General features: G+C 44.5%; 1 protein-coding gene and 1 non-coding gene across 2 annotated transcripts in view; one reads left to right on the forward strand and one right to left on the reverse strand.

The window, feature by feature from the left end:
* TENM1 (teneurin transmembrane protein 1) overlaps window positions 1-23,418 on the forward strand; it is a 713,021-nt gene that overhangs the window by 209,053 nt on the left and 480,550 nt on the right. Inside the window, 1 exon segment of the mRNA XM_060250020.1 lies at window positions 10,125-10,385. Within this exon segment, the coding sequence (XP_060106003.1) occupies window positions 10,125-10,385 (261 nt within the window).
* TRNAT-AGU (transfer RNA threonine (anticodon AGU)) lies at window positions 2,376-2,450 on the reverse strand. Its single transcript has one exon. It is a non-coding gene; the product is annotated as a tRNA-Thr (tRNA).

Raw genomic sequence — 23,418 nt, forward strand, 5'->3', positions numbered from 1 at the left:
AGAAGAAGAAGAAGAAGAAGAAGAAGAAGAAGAAGAAGAAGAAGAAGAAGAAGAAGAAGAAGATATTGGATTTATATCCCGCCCTCCACTCTGAAGAGTCTCAGAGCGGCTCACAATCTCCTTTACCTTCCTCCCCCACAACAGACACTCTGTGAGGTAGGTGGGGCTGAGAGGGCTCTCACAGCAGCTGCCCTTTCAAGGACAACCTCTGCCAAGGCTATGGCTGACCCAAGGCCATTCCAGCAGGTGCAAGTGGAGGAGTGGGGAATCAAACCCGGTTCTCCCAGATAAGAGTCCGCACACTTAACCACTACACCAAACAAGCTTTCATGTGCATATCTGAAGTAATGTTCACGCATACAGAAGCTCATACCCAGAATCAAACTTGGTTGCTTTTAAAGGTGCCACTGGACTCAAACTTTATTCTATTGCTTCAGACCAACATGGGGTTGTTGTACAGTGCCGTGGAATACAACAGCCCCTATGTCCACAAACTTGACGTCCAAATCAACACAAACACTGGGAACCATCATCAGATGTGTTAAATCCTTTCCAACCTGTTGGTAATCCATATTGTGCCACATCACTCCCTCGCATCTCTGAAAAAATATGTTCTTCTTTGTACTTCACCCTTCTCACCTTGCCATTTTTTTTTTAAAGTAGATTGGTGCCAAACGTTCTCTGGATTAAAGCTGGTTCAGGTGGTTACGTCCTGAATCTGTAGGGAACGTTGCTTCTCTGCTGAGCTCTAGCTACCCTTGGCAAAAGTTGTAGTTTAATTTCCTTGGCCAAGTATTAATGACACACAGAACTCTCCGAAATTTTTCTGAAATTTGCAGACCTGGTGTTTTTGAAGTTCCTAACAGGCTGCTGTTGCAGAGTCAATGAAGAAGATAGGAGAAAGGGCCTCCAGGGCTGTATAGGGACATAACATTCTTCAGGGCCTTTTTTTTTTTTTTGTAGAGGAAACTCTTTTGCATATTAGGCCACACACCCCTGATGTAGCCAATCTACCAAGACCTTACAGGGCTCTTCTTACAGGGCCTACTGCAAGCTCCAGGTGGATTGGCTACATCAGGTTTGTGTGGTCTAATATGCAAAGGAGTTGCTGCTACAAAAAAAAGCCCTGGGATTCTTATCTCACTACAGATGCCCATTTTCTGCCCCCAAGGATATCCCCTAATCAAGCTGATTACAATATGCATGATACCTTTGCATCCTTTGCCAGCATTCTTTACAGCACCCCTCCCACCTTCCACCTATAATAAAAGGACTTGGAGATCTCCACTTCTACTATTTCCTGAGGAATTGAATGCTTATACCCTGAAACTGTGCTTGGTCTCTGAGGTGCTACTGGACTTGAATCTGTTTTACGGCAGACCCAACACAGCTACCCTCTTAAAGTATAATAAGAGGGGTAAAAAAAAGGTAAAGGTAGTCCCCTGTGCAAGCACCAGTCACTTTCGATTCTGGGGTGACGTTGCATCATGACGTTTTCATGGCAGACTTTTTACGGGGTGGTTTGCTCAGTCATCTACACTTCCCCCCCAGCAAGCTGGGTCCTCATTTTACCGACCTCGGAAGGATGGAAAGCTGAGTTAACCCTGAGCTGGCTACCTTAACCCAGCTTCTGCCGGGATCAAACTCAGGTCATTAGCAGAGAGTTTGGACAGCAGTACTGCAGCTTTACCACGCTGTGCTATGGGGCTCCTTCATAAGAGGGGTATCTTTAAGTAAACAGCTGTGCAAATAACTGTGCAAATGTGTTACCAACGTGTCCCTATTTTCATAAGTAAAATATTGAAGGGGACTAATTCCCGGTTTGCTCCCACCGAGTGTTCTGTTGTTTTCTCTGAACAAAGCAAAGTGAGAAAATGACATAACCTTCCCATTCCATCTATTAATCCAGTCATTGGAGGAACTGATGATGAAATAGGAACATTTGGATCCTAAGGCTCATATTTATTTGTTTTGGAACAGCATCCATTTTATCCAGTGTTAGTTTTCCCGAGTAATAAATAATAACTGTTCATATTTGTAAGTACCAGCACGAACGCTTTGGCAGCTCAATGCCTAAGATATTTACAGCCCCAGTGGGCTCAGCGGTGTCTCGGAACAGGACAATGAATAATTGCTAGAACTGAGTGACTTCAGGAAAATCGCTGTATCCACCAAACCTTCCTTGGTGGTGGAAAGTGTCGTCAAATTGCAACCAACCCCATAGGGTATTGAACATATATTGAACATATGAAGCTGCCTTCTACTGAATTAGACCCTGGGTCCATCGAAGTCAGTATTGTCTACTCAGACTGGCAGCGGCTCTCCAGGGTCTCAAGGTGAGGTTTTTCACGCCTACTTGTCTGGACCCTTTAAGTTGGAGATGCCAGGGATTGAACCTGGGACCTTCTGCTTACTAAGCAGATGCTCTACCACTGAGCCACTGTCTCTCCGTTTTCAAGGCAAAAGTTATAACAGTGGTGTTTTGCCTTTGCCCGCGTCGGCATAGTGACTGTGGACTTCCTGGGTGGTCTCTTGGCCAAGTTCTAACCAGGCCCAGCCCTGGTTGGCTTCTGAGATCCGTTGAGATCAGGCTAGCCAGGTAGGGCACCCAGGTAGGGCAAACCATTCTCACCTTGGGATAAAATGGGGATGGGGCTTGAATGATGTATTTTTTAAAAAAACCTGGAAACATTTTGAAACCTCCATTGTCCACCTGCTGCAGAGATGTATTCATACGTACAGAAGTAATGTCTTGGTTTGGAAAGGCATGGCCCTGGGCCCTGGTGAGTGTCAGCATCCAGGAAACAGTACACGAAGCACAGATATTGGTGCAAAAGGCAAATGGAAGCATCTTGGGCTCAATCCTATGGATAAGGAGCAAGAGTGTATTGACTTGAAGTGTTGAACCCTCCTGCAGCCACTCTGGAAATCAGTACAACTTAGGGCTGAGCTTAAAGCGTTCACCTTTGGTTCCGTTTCATTTGGGAACATCTAGCAGCAGTCCTTGTGTTTGCAAATCTCTCTTGTTTCCATTCATTGGACTGCTTTATTCTGATTGGATTGGATCTGGTGACTCGCATGGTTTTCTTGGTGATGTCATGATGCTACTTTTGGCACAGTGGCCTAACAAATGGGTTGGGTTCAGCCATCTTTTTAGCTCAATCTTGCCCAATTCTCCTCCTGACCACATCTCTGGTACCACATAGTTTTTGTCAATGTGGGTCCCATGACTGCAAGTGTAGGTTTTTACGAGGGTGGGTGGGTTCAAAGGGGTATCCTTCCTCTTTTTTACCTGCAGAAATGGTAGTTGAATCAAACCCAATGTCTTCTAGTAAAATGACACTGCGTAATCCACTTTGAGATAAGAACATAAGAGAAGCCATGTTGGATCAGGCCAATGGCCCATCCAGTCCAACACTCTGTGTCACACAGTGGCCCAAAAATTATACACACACACACACAAACGCACGTATATATATACACACTGTGGCTAATAGCCACTGATGGACCTCTGCTCCATATTTTTATCTAACCCCCCTCTTGAAGCTGTCTATGCTTGTAGCCGCCACCACCTCCTGTGGCAGTGAATTCCACATGTTAATCACCCTTTGGGTGAAGAAGTACTTCCTTTTATCGGTTCTAACCTGACTGCTCAGCAATTTCATTGAATGCCCACGAGTTCTCGTATTGTGAGAAAGGGAGAAAAGGACTTCTTTCTCTACTTTCTCCGTCCCATGCATTATCTTGTAAACCTCTATCATGTCACCCCGCAGTCGACGTTTCTTCAAGCTAAAGATTTTAGCTTGGGAAATTTTGATGGGAAAGATTTTGATGGGAAAGGTAGTCTATAAATGACACACAAACAAAAATAAAACAGAACAAGATGGGTAGCCATGTTAGGCTACAGCAGTAGAAAAGAGCATGAGTCCAGGAGCACCTTAAAGACTAACAAAATTTGTGGCAAGAGAATGAGTTTGTGTGAGTCACTGCTCACCTCTTCAGGTATCTTCAGGTGCCTGAAGAAGGTAGCAGTGACTCATGAAAGCTCTCACAGCCTGCCACAAATGTTATTAGTCCTTAAGGTGCTCCTGAGCTTTGCTCTTTTCCATAAATGGGGGGGAGGGAATTTTTTTTAAAAAGTGCGTTGCCAGAACAAGTTGAAATAAGTAGCATTGTGCAAAAAATGGAGTCCAGTTGATCCGGACTGTCTATCTCATAAAAAAGAAACAATCACTTTTCTTTTATCAGCAGCTAGAATGTCAGTGGCTACACACTGGAAATCAGATAAACCTTCTGACTTAAACTTCTGGCTTAAAAAAATTATGGGATACTTACATAATGGCTAAGACAACATCAATCAACTTGAACGTCCTCTTCTTTCTTCTCCTTTCTCTGCTGTCTGACTTCCTATTCTAGAATATCTCATTTCACAAGAATCTATTCCTAAGATAATTACTGATCTTTCTCTATGATGAACTTTTTCTTTTAAAAAAATCTATTGTTAACATTTACAGTATGGTATACTTTAGTTAGTAGTAAGTTCAAATATAGGATATACGTTTTCATATTTTTATTTATTTATTTATTTATTTACCTTGGAGTTATATCGTGCCCATTCCAAAAGCAAACTCCTCAGGGCAGCTAACAGTCACTGTAAAACCAACAATCTCAGTTACAAGTTTAAAACAATAAAACATAAAACAATTAGCAATTTAAAAACAAGGTATTAGGTGTTATACAAAATATGAAGGTTAAAGCTTTATAACTCGTTATACTGACTCTAAAACTAAAGTTTATTATGCTCTATATTTGGGTTATGATCATACTATATGATGTATAAGAACTTTGTATATGTTGATTTAAATACAATTAAATATATTTGAAAAGCAAAATGGAGTCCGGAGCCAGGTTAATGATTTGCAGGGTTTTTTTGTAGCAGGAATTCCTTTGCATAGTAGACCACACACCCCTGATGTAGCCAATCCAAGAGCATACAGGGCTCTTCTTATAGGGCCTACTGTAAGCTCCAGGAGGATTGGCTACATCAGGGGTGTGTGGCCTACTATACAAAGGAGTTCCTGCTACCAAAAAAGCCCTGGTGATTTGAAGAAGCCACCAAGGTGAAGCTGAATATCATTTGAAACAACCCAAGAATTGAATGAGGCATTGTAACATAAGCACTTTCCTCCTAGCAATTTGGCTGATTTCAATATCCTCATTTCAATTCAAACGTTTCCACTAGAGAATCATCAGTACGCCACTAGTATGATTCAGAACCAAGCCACTAAAATGGCACACAATTCAAAGTGAAATTACAGCTTTGTAGCGAACTCTAGCTGTATTCCGCTGATGTCTGAGTTGGTTGCATTTCCAGAAGGCCAGAAGCGGGGAACGTTTGGGCTGTCTACAGCTCTCTTCAGAAGCATGCCTTTGCTCCCGCAAAGTGAAAACGGTCCATCTGAACTGAATGGAGATCTATGGAGTCTTTAAAATATATATACACGCAAAGTCATTGTCCATTGAATAGTTGGGGCAGCTGCATAACAATCCCTGGATGAGCTCCACCACCTATTTTTCTACAAAACGACCCCTGATTCGACCCATTCGTTTCCCGAGTATAGGATTTTATCCTTCTTTCCAAGTGCCATCTGCATGGCTTCATCCAAAGATCCTACTAAAATATTAAAGTCAACAAGAAGCCTGTGTTTTATAACCCCGTTTTTTCAAAGCGGAAATCATCATTTGTCTTTTCATCACCAGTGATTTGCACAGAGAAACGCTACCTGGTCATGTTGCTTAACTCATATTCCTTCCCTTTGTTGGAGCTCCAAGTGAATAACAGCGGCTTAAGGGGGAAAAAGGGTACAATAACATTGAAGCAGTATAATTATACAGACATTAAAGCATCAAGCCTAGCCTTGCTTAGCCTTTGCTGTTGCATGCCAGAACAGACAGGAAAGCCAGACAGACTGTGATGGATCTCCAGGGGAAGGCTGTGAGCCATCCACTCTCTAGGAAGATTCTGCAGTCCCCCCCTCCCCCACTTTGAGAGGACTTGGGACTTTGGGCAGATCTTCAAAGTGGTCATGGAGCAGAGTGAAGATCCCAAGGTGGAGTGTAGGTCCCAAGCACTTGAGGACATTGTAGGTCGAATGGTTCCTGAAATACAACCTGCAGATGCAGTGGCAATACATGTTTTGGGAACTAGAACAGAGTAGGTGCACTTGACTCCTACTTTGTTCTATTGCTTCAGATCAACACGGCTGCCCACTTGGATCTATCTGTTTTGGGAAATGTTAACTGTTTGCCTGTTCAGTTGTTGCATTTACAACAGGCATTTTTTGTAAATGTTGTTGGCAGTTTTTGTAAAAGGACTGCAGACAGTCCTCATGTCTGTTGGGTGATGGTTACCTACAGACCTCATTTTGGACACAAGCTCACAGGAGTGCAGCTCCGGCACTTCTAAATTTTATTGTGTTCTTTCTTACTCCACCACCCCCAGAAATACTTGCTTCTGGGCTCCATTTTTAAAAAAAAAACCCATGAGGATTTTGCTGAGCTCAAAGATTTGACAGACTTTCTAATATTTTCTGCCACCAAAAATGAGGAAATAACCAAAACATATAAAGCAGACAGATGGAAATCTTCATCATGCCACTGTGGCCACATAGGAGAAAGTAATTTTAAAAGTATGATGGGAGTAAGGTTTAGGTTTTATTAAATTTATAACTAGCCCTCCCCGCCGAGGCAGGCTCAGGCGGCTGACAACAATCATCACAAAACACTGCATCATCATAATAAAATCAATTAAATTTAAAACAATTTAAAAACAATTGGTGCTAATTTTGATATTATTCAAGTTCGATGGCATTAGTATTCCCTGGATTCCTCCCGCTGTTACAAGTCTCAGTCAGCCGAAAGCAAGCCGAACGAGTGTGGTCTTACAGGCCTTGCGGAATTGGGCGAGATCCCGCAAGGCTCTAACCTCCTCCGGTAGCTGGTTCCACCAGTAGGGAGCTGCTACTGAGAAGGCACAATCCCTGCCTCGCCTCTCTTGGCCTAGGGATCACTAAAAGATGTTGAGTTCCCGATCTTAGTACCCCTGGGGAACATGTGGGGACAGACAGTCGCTCAGGTATGCAGGTCCTCGGCCATAAAGGGCTTTAAAGGTAATAACCAGCACCTTGTAGCGAATCCGGTATACTATTGGCAGCCGGTGCAGTTCTGGCAGCACTGGCTGTATGTGCTCCTACCTGGGCAGCCCCATTAACAGCCTGGCCGCTGCATTCTGCACTAGCTGTAGTTTTCGGGTTTGTGACAATGCCCATGTAGAGGGCATTACAGTAGTCCAATCTTGAGGTGACCATTGCATGGAACACAGTTACCAGGTTGCTACGGTCAAGGAAAGGAGCCAACTGTTTCGCCCGCCTAAGATGGAAAAAGGCGGATTTCGCAGTTGCTGCTATCTGGGCCTCCATTGTCAGGGAGGACTCCAGTAGCACCCCCAAACTTCTGACCTTGTGCGCCGTTGTCAGTGGTACACTGTCAAAAGTTGGTAGGGGAATCCCTCTGCCCAGACGGCCACGACTTAGGCAAAGGACCTCTGTCTTTTTTGGATTCAGCTTCAGTCGGCTCAGTTTAAGCCATCCAGTCACAGCTTACAATGCCTGGTCCAGGTTTTCTGGAACATCATCAGATCAGCTGTCCATCAGTAGATAGAGCTGGGTGTCATCGGCATATTGGTGGCAGCCCAGCCTATACCTCCGGGCAATCTGGGCAAGGGGTCGCATGTAGATGTTAAACAACATTGAGGATAGAACCACCCCCTGAGGGACTCCACAGTTAAGCGTGTGTCTCTGAGATGATTCTCCCCCAATTGCCACCCTTTGTCCCCAACCGCAAAGGAAAGAGGAAAGCCGCTGTAAGGCCAACTCTTGGATCCCTGCATTGGCGAGACGGTGGGTCAGCAACTGATGGTCGACCGTATTGAATGCATCTGATAGGTCTAACAGCATCAGTACCGCTGAGTCTCCTTGATCCAGATGCCGCTGGAGGTCATCCACCGGGGCAGCCAAAACTGTCTCCGTCCCATGGCCTGGACGGAAGTTTTATTATTACCGTTATAATTCAAGAAGCATTTTAAGATAGAGCTGATAGAATTTAGTACACCTTCCGGTGTTGTCAGGGTTGTGTAGCATAGGCAAATGAGTTATGCAAATGAGTTGTGCTAATGAGCTCCAGAACCTCTTTTTCTATGAAGTGACCCCCACCCCTGCTCAGAGGGTAGTAAGTTGTGAGACAAGCACAGTGGTTCCCACAATACCATGCCGGCAGATGTGGCCATCTCCTACCTAACACTAATGGTAGTGTAATGGTCAAGTGTGCAGATTCTTATCTGGGAGAACCGGGTTTGATTCCCCACTCCCCCACTTGCACCTGCTAGCATGGCCTTGGGTCCGCCATAGCTCTGGCAGAGGTTGTCCTTGAAAGGGCAGCTGCTGTGAGAGTCCTCTCAGCCCCACCCACCTCACAGGGTGTCTGTTGTGGGGGAGGAAGGTAAAGGAGATTGTGAGCCGCTCTGAGACTCTTCCGAGTAGAGGGCGGGATATAAATCCAATATCTTCTTCTTCTTCTAATCTACAGGAGTCCCAGGAAATTCACATTGCAAATAGAACTAGCTGGTAACTAGCAGTAAGTACTTGGCTAGGCTTACCACATAATTGTATTTGCAGTTTCCGCACTACCAGTGGTATCAGGTGTGTGCACTTGCACTTGCTGGAATGGCCTTGGGTCAGCCATAGCTCTGGCAGAGGTTGTCCTTGAAAGGGCAGCTGCTGTGAGAGTCCTCTCAGCCCCACCCACCTCACAGAGTATCTGTTGTGGGGGAGGAAGGGAAAGGAGATTGTGAGCTGCTCTGAGACTCTGAGATTCAGAATGGAGGGCAGGGTATAAATCCAATGTCGTCGTCCTCTTCTTCTTTGTGGCATATGCGAATGAGTTGCACTAATGAGCTCTAGCACTTCTTTTTCTACAAAAACGGTCACCTTTGTTAAGATAATCACATCTGCTTTGCATCATCTTTCATTCCAAGTGTGTGCCACTCAGCCATCCTTGCTCCATTCCAAGAAAAGCAAATCACTGGGCACTCGCTGCTGTGTCTGCAGACAAACCGTGCCCGGTGTCATGCTGGTGCACTTCTGATGGGCATCATCAGAAAGGCGTTGGGGCTCAGATGCTTCACTGCTTGCTGTGCCACTCCTGGCACAGATCAGACCATCTCTGCTGCCTCTCGCCCCGCGGGATGCTGATTGTGTGGGAAAGACCCATGCAGGTTGGCACCGTCTGTGCAGTTGCATTATTCATGGGCGCCCACAGAGCATTAGACCACACTTGGTGGAAGCAGATCCTGTGCTGTATTTGAAGCAGGCCTGGGAGTATCATAAATCCAGTTGAGTTTTACCTCCTCTAGGGAATACGCGGTATGGTTGGCAACAAGGTTAGCTGTGCGAAACTTAAAAACAACCATTTATGGTACTAGGAAGAACTTCCCAGAAAAGACCTCCCAAGAGAGCCAGAGCACTGCAGAATCCTTTGTAGTTAAAGAAATAGTGCGCAGGGTTCAGAGAGGGGGAACCGTTTCTGAATCACCCATAACACTTGGTCTGTACAGAGCTTGTTTGCAGATATATTTTGCCATGTCTGCCGACTGACTGCTAAATTAAAACACAAGCAAATGGCCACATTCTGCCTCCTGTAAAATGTGTCATCAAATTAACGTTTGTCAGATTTACTGGGCCGGAGTCACCCTGTAGCTTTTGACACTGCCAAGAGTGATAACCCTGCCGCCAGGCTGCTGATGGAATGGAGCTGCCCGGAATAGGGTGAGCTAGAAAGAGCTGCCCGGAGCCCTTGGCCCTTGCACCCAGCTGGCAGAGTACACATTGTTAACTCCAGAGGAATTTCCCAGGGCTAGAAGATGGGGGCAGGGAGAGACACGGAACCACTTGCAAAAAATAACTCTGGGTCATCCAAATGTCGATGCATATTTTGAAAGCCAAAGGAATGCCCCTTTGTCCTTCCATTCTTAAACAATTCTCTCTCTCTCTCTCTTTCTCTCTTTACAGAGATGGAATTCTGCGAAACTCCGCACATTTTGTGCACTGGCTACCAGACAGATTTGCACGCCATTTCCCAGCACGGCTATCCGATCGAGATGGGATCTGATGCGGATACGGAGACAGAAGGGGGCGCCTCGCCCGATCAGGCCTTGAGGATGTGGATGACGGGAATGAAATCGGAACACAGCTCCTGCCTCTCAAGCCGCGCAAACTCGGCGCTTTCCCTCACAGACACAGACCACGAAAGGAAGTCGGATGGAGAAAATGGTAAGATGACAAGCTGCGTGAGACGCCGAAATAGAACCAGTTTTATCTGAGTCGTTCTCTATGTTTGTGGAAGAGACAGAAAGAGAGAGATGCGTATCAGTGTCGCTTTCTGGGCATATCAAAATATATGGTCGATTCAGAGTTATAATAACCACGTTAAACATGTATACTATATATAGTCCAGAGAGCAGCACGTTCGGATATGTGAGAAGCATAAATATTCTCCAGGCAGCAAGTGTGATTTTCACCTTCATTCATGGTGGAAATGCAGAAATGAACAGGCAAAACCATATCCTAAGAAGAACTTGTAATATTAACAGTGATTTATCTACATATCACTAAACATGTTCTGCATTCTCTATCTTTGGTTAATAAATGGGTATTGACTATTGGCTTAAAAAAACTGAAAATGGGGTTGGGCGAGGGGCTCCAGATTAAAAAAAATATATCAGAGGGCTAACCCTGGAGTGTCAAAACTAATAACATCTGGATACAGAAGACGCGATAGTGGTTCACAGTAGACGCCTGTGATTCTGGGAATTTTCAGCAGTTGTGCTCATGTGTTTTGACAGTGGTGGAGATCAGGTCAGATGTGAAGTCGGTAGTGTAATTTTAAATACGTCCCACAGTTGTCCTTGTGTGTTCAGTGATGATGTCCCAGGGGGCATTTGAATCCACCAGCCTTTTTTCACTTTAAATGATCTGTGATGCTTTGGAAGGATTGACCTTCATCTCGTATGGTCTTTGGAAGTCTGACTGCTTGGCTGAGATAACCAGTTCAGTTCTGCAGATATGAGTTCTCCTCTTCCTCATTTGATGGGAGGGTGTTCTATTCTGCATTACGCAGCAACCGAAGAAAGTGTCTTGGGCTGCAGTCACCTACGCTAAATAATGCACTTTCAATCCACTTTCATTGCACTCAGGAACTGGATTTTGCCAGTTCACACAGTAAAATCCAGTTGGAAAATGCATTGAAAGTGGATTGAAAGTGCATTATTTGGTTTGTGTGATCGCAGCCTTGGTTACTGTTACCCAGCACTGTTGACACCAAAAGGCAGTGGGTCTCCAACATCAATCTCCCCCTTTCTGTCTACCCTGATCCCTTCCTCTGTTATCTTCCCTGTTGTCTGTTATAACTTGTGTTCTTCCAGAGGTCAATCTGGTTTTGCCTCAGGGCACCATGTAGGTATGGATCAGTTTCATTGACATCCCGTCTTGCTTCTATCTAGCTGCAGATCAAAACCTTTCACCACTCCCACCACCCACCTTGCCTCTGTCATATTTCTTTATTCTAATCATCTGCCAGCCCAGATGATTAGATGAGCTCTCAGGAGATTATTTCCACCTTCAAGAGCTCAGCCTCCATTTTGGTTGCCCTGATGGCAGCCAACCAGAAATGTTGCCAAGTCCAATTCAAGAAATATCTGGTGACTTTGGAGGTGGAGCCAGGAGACTTTGGGGGTGGAACCAGGAGCAAGGGTGTGACAGGCATAATTGAACTCCAAAGGGAGTTCTAGCCATGACATTTAAAGGGACCACACACTTTTTAAATGCCTTCCCTCCGTTGAAAATAATGGATATGGGCACCTTTTTTGAGGGCTCACAGAATTAGACCTCCTGGTCCAATCCTTTTGAAACTTGGTGAGTATTTTGGGGAGAGGCATTGGATGCTATGTTGCAGAGCCCCAGATGCCCGCGGATCTATTCATTATTCCCTGTGGGAATTGGTCTTCATAGCAAATAATGGAGTGTGCAAAAGGCATTTCCCTCTCCTCCCCCTGCTTTCTGATGACCCCAAAGCAGGGGGAGGGCCTCCAAGCCAGGGGATCCACTGCCCCCACCTGGGGATTGGCAACCCTCCAGAAATGGCAGTGGTACTCTCGCAAGAAGAATCGATGTGTGCAACTTGGCGCATCCGTAAGACTTCCAGGATGTTTCCTAGCCAGGTCCTCATAAGACCTAGATAAGGTTGCCAACTCTGGAAATTCCTGTAGATTTGGAGGTGGAGCCTGGGGAGGTTGGAGTTTGGGGAGGGGAGGGAGAGCAATGGGTATATTTAGAATTCATCCTCTAAAGCAGCCATTTTCTCCAGGGACGCGGATCTCTGTAACCTGGAGGTCGGTTGCCCTAGTGAGAGATATCCAATACCCTTTTGGAAGTTGGAAACCCTTAGGTTTTAATCAATTGCCCTCCTCTCCAACGTTTAAACTTTTTACATTCTGTGTATTCTCATTTGCGATTGTTATGCCATTAAAGGTATGGTATGGTATGGTGTGGTGTGGTGTGGTGTGGTGTGGTAATTGCCCTCCTGCCGTTTATGGGAACCTACATGTACTGATGCCATGTGTGTTTTTTTTAAAAAGAAAAAATAATTAATATGTTCCTAAGGTTTCTTTAGTTGAACTGGTGACTGAGCAAAATATTGACTGCTAATAATAAAAAGGACTGATTTCATGTATCACCACTTCCAGCTTTTCTATAAATAGCTGTTCTCACACGTGCACAGTTACTGTGTGAAATGTGTGCAAAACCCTTTAGCGATAAAGCGTCAAGATGTCAGACCTGGCTGTGTTACAGAAATGGTGGGGTGGGGGGATATTTTGTAAGGCAAGATTAAGTTATTGCCTACACACACTGCAGGGAAGAGAATTAAGTGTATCTGTTTTGACAATACATGCTAACACAGTTCTAATACATTGTTATACTATTTTTGTGTTGGCATAATATGCTTACTAATAATATCTGGCAAAGGTTCAGGCACAAGGAAAGACTTTGGAAACAACGTTATATCTTGTGTGTGATATATTTCGGTTATTGCAGAGATCTTTCTAAAGGCATACTCGCCTGAGTTGTTTTTGAGATTTTTCATTCCAGAAAGGCAACAACAGAATCATTCTCACTTCAGTGGCTCTTTCTAAAGGTAATATTATTTACATTTGCCCAGTAGATTCGTTCCACACGACCGTTCACACTTGAAAACCTAGCATAGCATTTGTGGGATTGATAAGGCAAGTCATAAGTGCAAACACACACACACACACACACTAGGAATATAGTGACTTCCTAAAATAGTAAAAAAAAAAAGAACAGTTAAATCAAAGGCCTAGTATAGCCCAGCCCCCAAAATTAGCTCCTCAAAATATACAGAATAATGCAGTTTAGCAGAGAGGCAGAAAAAAATGAAAGAAACCATGCACCCAAGAATTTCAAAGCAGTAGGACAGAGATCCCAAACCTGTTTGAACCCGTGGGCACCTTTAGAATTCTGACACAGTGTAGTGAACACAGCCACAAAATGGCTGCCACACCATGGCTGCTTCCAGAGGCGGAGCCATTTACAAAATGGCTACTGAAGCTTACCTTCAGTCCAACAGTGAAGATCCTTGTACTGTAGGGACAGGTGCTGCCAAAGCAACATTAAAAAATCTGCACAGCCAGGGTTTCCTTTTGTATCTGGAACTCCTTTGCCTATTAGGTCCCTGATGTAGCCAACCTTCCTGGAGCTTACAGTAGGCCCTGTACTAAGATCCCTGTAAGCTCTTGGAGGATTGGCTACATCAGAGGTATGTGGCCTAATATGCAAATGAGTTCCTTGTAGAATTAGGTTTTTTTTGTAGAAAAGCCCTGTTTCACAGGATTGGAGGAACAACTTAGTGTTAAATAAGCAGAGCTGGCACTCTGCTCACAAACAAATTAACTTGCTGTGACTTGGTCCTACCTGGAGAGACCTTGTCCTGAGCCTCACTTTCCCTTGATTTACCTGTGTATTTTGTACTGTGACCATTTATGGCACTGTTGGGAAATGCTGACACAATACAACTGGGGCCCATTCAAGCTCCTATGGCCCCAAAGGAGGTCCTTCCTTGGCTGCTTTCTGTGTCCTTGGGCCAAGATGACCCCTTGCGGTAAAACAGAGCTCTTTCACCAGACTTTCAGCTGAGGCTGCGGGAATCACTTGTTGCTGGCCTCCCCCTCTCATTCCATCCCAGGGTCACAAAATCTGCTGGACCTGGGCAATAGGTCACGTCTGTGAGGCAGAATCTGCCATCTTAGTCTTTTGAAATTTTAGTTGTTATATATTTTAAATTTGTCTTTTACTGTTTTTACCGTTGACTTGTTTTTTATGATGTAACCCGCTCCGAGCCTGTTCTATGGGAAGGGTGGGCTAAAATTGAATAAAATAAAAAATAAAACACCACAGAAGCAAAAAGAGAAAAGGGGGGCAGGTATGAATAGGTGGAAGCGAACAGGACCAAGGGGAAGGATGTCACACCAGCAAATACTGGAGTCTGGAAGCATTTCCTAGACTACCAGGTTTTCTGTTCTAGCTGAAGGTGACATATGTAGAGGAGAATAGGGGGACAGGGAAGATGGAGCATCTCTTCCCTTTTGGCTGTCCTTTCCTGCACATTTTCTGTGTTTAGTCTTATAAGGGAGTTAGGAACCTTGTGCATGTTTTGTAATTTATAGTTCTGCATCTGTAGAGAGAAGATGCTGCAGATTAGAAGACCAGGGAGGCAAAGCTGGAATGTAAAGAAAAGGGAGCAAGAAGAAGAAACCAGAGCTAGAGGAGTTAGATAATAGCACAAAGTATGATGGCTTCTTTCAATTTTCTTTGTTCAAGTGAAGCATTTTTAAAAAACAAAACAAAACAAAACTCCAGTCACAACAGTCTTTTGAAAAAAAAGTGAGATTAGAGTTTCAATTTTACCCCCAAATAAGAGGAAGCCAATGAAGTGAACAGAGGACAGAAGAAATGGTTGAAGCGGAACAGATGAGCTGCTGGCAGAATCCATAATGGGGAATGATGGCGGAAGGTGAGAGATGGCGAGGCCAAAGAGAAGAGAGTTCGGCAAGCCAGTGTGGGAACTGATGGCAGAGAGGAAAATTACAGAGAACTGTGCTCTCCCTTCTTGTTCTCTTTCTCCCTCTCAGCCCTTTACAGCCTGGGACCAACATACCTTTTGGTGCTTGGGAGGGGCAACAGTGTGAGGACTTCTAGTGTCCTGACCCCACTGATCGACCTCCTGATGGCACCTGGGTTTTTTTGGCCACTGTGTGACACAGAGTGTTGGACTGGATGGGCCATTGGCCTGATCCAACATGGCTTCTCTTATGTTCTTATGTACCTTAAGGACTGCTTTCTTCTGTATGAACCTACCCATTCACCCCAGTCATCTTTGGAGGCCCCACTTCACTTGCCCTTCATCTGAGACTACACTGGTGGCAGCCCGAGAAACGACTTTCTCAGTCAAGGCTTTGGAACTTCCTTCCAAGGAAGACATGCTCTATTCTACCAGCGTGGAGACTTTTTTTTTTGTTCCGTTTGGCATACCCCTAGTAACAGTGATTGGCCCTCCTTCCTGGTTCTGATGTTTAAGAATTTTATTGAATTATTTAATGTTTTTAAAATGTTTTAAATTGTTCAGAGGTTTTTGTGTGTGCCGCTTTGTGAACCCTGATCCGATGGGAAGGCGGCGTAATCTTATCACAACTGTACCTATTTAGCCAACTTGATAGTGCCCACCTTAGCTATGTAATGGATTTCTGGGTTCAAACAGACTTTAGTTCTGTAGTTTGATTTTACAACTTTGGTCACGAGGCTTCTTTCCTTTAAGACTTCTAGAGAGGCCTCTTGACTGCAAAACAGTTGCCTGCTAATGGGATTGGAATGCAAACAAGGCTAATGGGATTGGAATGCAGCCTTCTGATAACTGGCTACCCCTGTGGGAGAATGGTGCCATTTTACCAGCTGGCCACCCCAATGGTAGTTCTCTGAAGATGTGGGAACCAAGATCAGTGGTGAATCATGTGATCGCTGCATTCCCCTAGCAACTAAGGAGGAGATTACATCACCTGTTTGGCTTCGATTGGTTTCTAAGGGCCCAGCAACTAATCGGACCCAAGCATAAGTTTAGCTATGCTGCGACCAGTGTGAGTCATCTTGAGTCTTCTTGTCTTGAGTTGTGTTCAGAGGCTATTGCTCTCTGGCACGCCATCATGTCAGAGACGCCTCAGTGTCCAGTCCATGACCAGACGGCCTGAACCTCTGACACTCCATCATGTCAATGTGCCTGGTTGAACGCTTTGGAATACCTTGTGAGCTGTCCTTATGCCTGCCTGCTTTGAGTAACTATGAACTACTGTGTTATTTAGTCAGGTGAAGAATAGGTTCTTTTGTTTTGTGCCTCCCCATAAGTCTCGTCTTTTAGATTGCACACAAATAAATAATTCATTCTTTTTATTAAGCTCTGTTGTGAAGTCGTTGCTCTTTCAAGTCTCAAAGCTAAGTCCAGTGACTTGACTGTTTGCCTACGGCTAAAGTTGTTATTCTGAATTTCAGTGTTGCAAGTCAACCTTGCAGGGCTGGTTTTCACTGTTAATCTACCGGAAAGGCTTGAAGGTTGGTCTGCCTTCATTGCTTTTGGGATTTAGTCTCAGAGCCTGGTGGCAGCTATCATTTGACCTACAGCTTAGCTTCCTTGCAGGACTTTGGTAACTTCTGTTCCCTGACCTATAGACTGATACCAGGGGTATGAATGTAAGTTTGGACCTCTTGGAATCCAGAACAAACTGCTAACTGAACTGCAAACTAGATTGCATCCAGTAGTCTGGGACTAGCCTTCCATTTAGAGATGCCACTCCCCAGATGGTAATGGGGGATTCCCTGAATTTGTGAGTCCTGCCTGCTGGGAGGAAGCCCCTCTCTGAACAGCCATGGCTCTGTGTGACATCACACAGAAGTGACGCCATCACACTGGAGATACCTCATGGCAATGATCTGGTTTTTGGGAAAACTCTATGGTTTGAGCCCAGTTTTTCCTAGAATTTGCCCCAAAACCAGAGCTTCATGGTGCGATGTTCCTGTCATGATGACATCACTTCCACTTGACACCATCACTCTGGGGGCATCATGTGTGGTTCAACCATTCTGCTGATACCAAATCAACATGCTTAATCAACAGAAGGGGCTTTAAATGCCTCACAACAAGAGATTTTTTTTTTCAAATTATAAATCAAATTTTATTATAGACTCATTATAATTCATACCTATTCCAACAGAAAAGTGTACAACAATAACAAATCAAAAACAACACAATTTAATAACATCTCACCTGAGTTAACATAAACTAAAGTTGATCTATCTCTTTGGAGATTAATTCGTGTGCTACCATTCCACACTTCTTAATATGTATATATGTATGTCTATTTATATTTTTTATTATTATTATTTATTTTTTTAGTAGAGGAATAATTAAGCTTAACAATACTATCTTCCCTAACACATTTTTAAAGTTTAATACCACAAGCATTCAATATTTCCTTCTTCTTCTATAACTTCATTATTCCTTCTACTCTCAAACCCCCCCCCAAAAAAAAAAATCAATAAGATTAAATTTTAACAAAATATCTCAGTCCCTGGAGACCTCAAGAGTTAAGGTCTAGAAGAGATACTTCCCTCCTTCCACCTGGACTGAATTAGCTATGGAGGGATATTACCCAATTGCTCGCGCCAGCTGACCCCACCCAACCATAAATTCCGAAAGAAAAGTCTTTAGATATAAATTATAAATTTTGTCAACTTTTCCATTTTCTTTTGCTTCACTTTCTTTTTAGATAGAATCCATACTTTCTTCCAAGTTTACATAATCTTCCTCAATACAAGCATGAGTTGTCCTTAAAGAGACGAGAGGAGAGCATTCCTTTCTCTTGTTTACTTTCGATGCAGGGGAGGAGGGAATTAACTTGGAGAGTCGTATGCTGTATATGAAGTGGAGCCTTTTTGGACGTATAATTTGCCTGATTGTAGCCATTTATATTTAATTTTTAAGTCCCACAGTTTGGCAGTTGTATCCTTGAGGTCTCTTCTGATTCTTAAAAATTCGGGAGGGAGATCCGGAAAGACCTGAATCTTTAACCTCTGATAGTCCAAGCCTCCCCTCTTCCTGGCCTCTGCAAAGACTCTTTGCCTCATTTGATAGTCCTTAAACTGCACCAAAATATCTCTAGTATAAGACAAATTGTCTTCACATACCTTGCCAAAACGATATACTTTTTGAATGAGTGGGAGAACTTCGGCCTCCAGGTAAGTTGCTTCAGCAAGCCAATTTGCCATAAATACATATAAGTCCATTTCAGCTTCCACATCAGATTTAAAACCTCTAAACTTTAAACACAGCTCCCGGTTACGAAAGTCCGTTATTAAAACCCGTTCCCTCATCCATGCATCTGCTGTTATTTCAGATATTCTCCCTTCACACTCTTGAGCTCTTTTAAAAGCTTCTTGTGCTGTCTGGGTAACTTGTTTATAAGAATCCTCTCGTTCATCCAGACGCTGACACAATGGTTGTAACATAGAGGTTATGTCCTCTCCTATTTCTTGTCTTAACTTAGACATTGCCTGCATCAATAAATTCAATGTGAGAGGACATTCTCCAGCTGGTTCCTCGTATCTCTCCAACCTTGTGTGGGAGGTGGATGGCAATTCCAAGAAGTCAGTTAAAAGCTGAACGCTTTTTTCCTTCTGTTTACACTTTTTCACCCCTTTAGGAGACATCTCTCAAAGATTCAAAAAATATAGTTTAAAGGGGTAAAAAGAATATAACTTTGAAGCCAGCTGGGCAAGCGTTAGGCAAAGGCTCTTGACCGGATATTGGTCAAAGCCAGTCCCCCCAAAAAGAGATTTTGTACGCCAAGATGGGGTGTGACCCCTCAAGTCACAAATTGTTATACATATTTTGTGTGGTTGTAGAATCAAATGCCAGGGAGAAGCTGGCCCTGAATTGAATTTGTAACCATCATGTGTCACCACAAATGATGATGCCCCCTAAATGTAACCATCATGTGTGGTGATGTCCCCCCCCCCCCAATGCCTGGAATGCGCCTTCCCACCCCCACTGAGAAAAAGGTAGGACTTGGGAACCCTAATTCCATGGCTTTTTTTTTGTAGCAGGAATTCCTTTGTATATTAGGCTACACACCCCAAATATAGCCAGTCCTCCAAGAGCTTACAGGGCTGTTAGTACAGGGCCTACTGTAAGCTCCAGGAGGATTGGCTACGTCAGGGGGTGTGTGGCCTAATATGCAAAGGAGTTCATGCTACAAAAAAAGCCCTGCCTACTTCCATTGCATGCCAAACCCTGAAAGTACAATGAATGGGGATAACTGAGTTCAGCAGAAGGCTCCTTGGACCACTGCAGTGTTTGGAGCCTACTCTTGCAGTAGAGCGGGCTGCCAAATGCCAGGTGGTAGCTGGAGAATTCCTCAGATTACAACTGATCTCTAGATGACAGAGATCACCTGGAGAAAATGGCCACTTTGGAAGGTAGACTCTATGGCAGAGGTGTCAAATATGTGGCCTCGGGGCCGGAGGGCTCCTATCAGGCCCCCGAGCAACTAGCTGTCATCTGCTTCCTTCTCCCTCTCTCTTGCTTCCTTCTGCATCACAGCTTGCTTTGCCAGGCTTGCTCAATCACACAGCAGAGCTAAAGAGCAAAGCTTCTATTTTCTCCATTGGCTGAGGCTCCTTCCTTGGAGAGAAGGCGGGGAGGCAGGACTTGCTTTCCCAGGCTCTCTCAATCCCACAGCAGAGCTACTGAGCCAAGCTTCTCTTCCTTCTATTGGCTGAGACTCCCCCTCCCCTCCTAGCCCCCTGGGGAAGGAAGGAAAGAGCCAGAGCTCCCTTTGCCCAGCTCCCTGGATCACATGGGAGAGATACAAAGAAAGCACCTTCAAGACCGATGAGTGCTAATGTTTTAAGCATGTTTTAGTTTAAGTTTTTTAAAAATCTTTGTGTTTGTCTGTGTCCTTTATAAAGTTTATATCTCTGCTCCCTGGCATTATATTTTATGACACACATGGCCTGGGCCAACAAAGTCTCACTTATGTCAGATCTGGCTCTCATTACTTTGACACCCCTGCTTGATGTCATTATACCATGCTGAGGACCCTCCCAAGCTCCCCCCCCCCCCCCGGGTTCCACACGTAAATCTCAAGGTGTTTGCCTTCCTGGATCTGGCAACCTTAGCAGTAAAGTCTCTTGTTGCATGCTTTCAAGTTGTGTTCACATTAGCAGACTTTAAAATTTGTGTTAGGCCAGGGTTGCCTCTCCCAGGCCAGCATCTCATGGGATTGACCCTCCTGCCTCCCCGTTTTGAACCCACAGTGAGACTTAGCAGACTGACTGATTGCCCTTACGCTGCGGGGTTCTTATGAGACGTTGCCAGCCTTTCAAGGCAATCTTTTAAATATATTCCCTGCTTGCAATTGGGCTGATAGAAAGGTTACTGCTTTACTCTGTCGGCATTCCAGGCAACTGCATCCTGTCCTGCGGAAACAATGTGCAGAGTCTTCTTGATACATTATGGATGGTTTTCATTGTTTCGGGGAGGGGGGGGGGAGTTGAAGTGCTCACCGCCACTGTCACTCAAGGCATTTTGCTTTACAGCCACAGGAGTAACTCCCTCAGAACAAATTGCCGGCAATATTTAATATTTTACAGAAGAGCTCATTGAAATAATGCCTTGAACTGAAAGGAAATACGTTTTGATTTTTCCATCAGCCAACTGACCTTTGCCTACAGCGCTGTGAGTGCAACAATATTTCCCATTCCCTTTCCTTAATAGAAGTCTGCAGAACCTCGCAATCTTGGTCTGGGGTTTTTTTGATGATGCAAAGGGAATTGGATTAAAGGGGGAGGGGGGTGTTTTTTGCTTGTTTCTGAAATTTTTATTCCACCTGTCCATAGTTCATTGCGTTAGGCAGAGAACTGAACCAGTAGTATAAACTGTGGACAAATATAACATTTGGAAATACATAACATGGCCAGCACAAATCTCGATTTGAGATTTAGAATGGCAATAAAACATGGGATTGACAGGGAGAAGATTAAATAAAGGGGTGGAACCAGGACTTTTTTGTAGCAGGAACTTATTTGCATATTAGGCCACACCCCTTTGATGTAGCCAATCTTCCTGGGGGTTACAGTAGGCCCTGTACTAAGAACCCTGTAAGCTCCAGGAGGATTGACTACATCAGGAGGGTGTGACCTAATACACAAAGGAGTTCCTTGAAAGGGCAGAAGAAGAAGAAGACTGTAAATTTATACCCCGCCCTTCTCTCTGAGTCAGAGTTTCGGGAGTTGTCCTTGAAAAGGCAGCTGTTGTGAGAGCCCTCTCAGCCCCACCCACCTCACAGGGTGTCTGTTGTGGGGGGAGAAGATACAGGAGTTTGTAAGCCGCTCTGAGACTCTGATTCAGAGAGAAGGGCAGGGTATAAATCTACAGTCTTCTTCTTTCTGCTACAAAAAAAGCCCTGGGTGGAATATTTTAAATTGTATTTTATTATATTTTATTGTTTTAAACTTCAATTGTATTGTCTGAATTTGATGGCTAGCCACCCTGAGTCCGCTTGCGGAGAGGGCGGGATAAAAGTTGAACGTAATAAATAAATAAATAATAAACTATGTGCCATATGTCACATGCTTATATTTTAGGGTTGCCAAGTACTCTTGCTGTTGCAGTGGGGAGATATCGGGGGTGTTCTGGGGGTGACATCCCCACCATGATGTCCCCTGGAAGTGACATCATCATGTTGGTGACATTGTGCATGGCACTGTTTTTGGGCAAAACTATGGGTTCCCCCCCCCCTTCATCAAAACCATAAAGTTTGCCCCAAAACCTGTGTGTTGCCATGCAGTGTCCCCGGCTTGATGACATCATCCGGAAGTGATGTCTTTGCTCAGGGACATCACACAGCAATGTTCCTGTTGGGTGGTGGGCCAGCTGGCCAACAGTAGATTGAAGTCCCCCAAAGCAGGGGAACGCCTGCTAGAACCTGAGGGCTGACAACCCTGTTATATTTTCCCCAGAGGACAGTGATTTATGATAGAGCAAAGAAGATTTTTCAAGAGAAACCGACTCATGAGGACTGGGCGCCCATATTGCCCTCTAGGAAGCATGGAGTGTTGAAGGCTGTTGAGGCCTTGCTAAGGGAAGAGGAAGGAAATTGGGCCATTGAAGCCCCTGACAGTTTGCTGTATTATGAAGGGGGAGATTTGGATGTGGGGGGGTCCCATTTTTTTCCTCTTAGGGCTCCACCTCTCCACGGTTTTATAGGAAACCAAACTCATTTTCTTTGATAGAAGGATTAATGGTTAAGTATCAGCAAGCAGGGCAATAGAACAGCAACCCAGAGGCAAGGTACGGTTCTACATACATATGAAACCTCCCAAGCAATACTTGAAAAATATTTTATAATTAAAAATTTCCTCTGCTGGGGATTGAACATACTAAGCGCCATGGTGATACGGAGTTCTGTTAATATATCGCTGAAGAAATAGCTGCCTAGGGTCATCAGAGGACTGTTGTAAAGTTCTGCAGCAAAGCGGCTGCATTTGAAGTAGAACAACCGTAAATGCAAAGTCAAAAGTTATAAAAACTCTGTGGGATCCATGACAGCCCCAGCAACCATGCAGGGGAAAGAGCCTAGGAGAACGGGGGGGGGGGGGGGGTAGTGATGTGCTTTCATGACAAAATAACGCTAATCTGCTCACGACCCTTTGCTGATGTCAGTGAGTAGAGCAGGAAGTAGGTTTGTTATCACAATGCAGCAAAACATCCAGACCGATTTCGCACTCACCCTACGCTGCTCTGACGTTCCTCTTTTCAGCTCGGCGTCCTTCCGATTTCCCACTATCTGCTCCGGGGCTTCAGCCTGCGTCACTAATTTTGCGCGGCAAAGAGAAACTGCTAAAAACCAGTTTCTTGTTGCTGCACAAAACGGCGATGCAGGCTGATGCCCCAGGGCAGATAGTGGGAAATCGGAAGGACGCCGTGCTGAAAAGAGGAACGTCAGAGCAGGATAGGGTGAGTGGGAAATCGATGCCAGTGTGGATGGAAGAATAGGCAGGTAAATGTTTTCAGTGGTGCGGTATCCAGTGAAATTTGTATCCTGCCTCGTAATTCCATATGCAGCAAATGCCAGAGCCACATTAACTTATTTTCAGTGAATGGGTCCCAATATGGAACCACCCT

This window comes from Heteronotia binoei, chromosome 11 (assembly GCF_032191835.1).
Source record: "Heteronotia binoei isolate CCM8104 ecotype False Entrance Well chromosome 11, APGP_CSIRO_Hbin_v1, whole genome shotgun sequence".
Classification (NCBI taxonomy): Eukaryota; Metazoa; Chordata; class Lepidosauria; order Squamata; family Gekkonidae; genus Heteronotia; species Heteronotia binoei.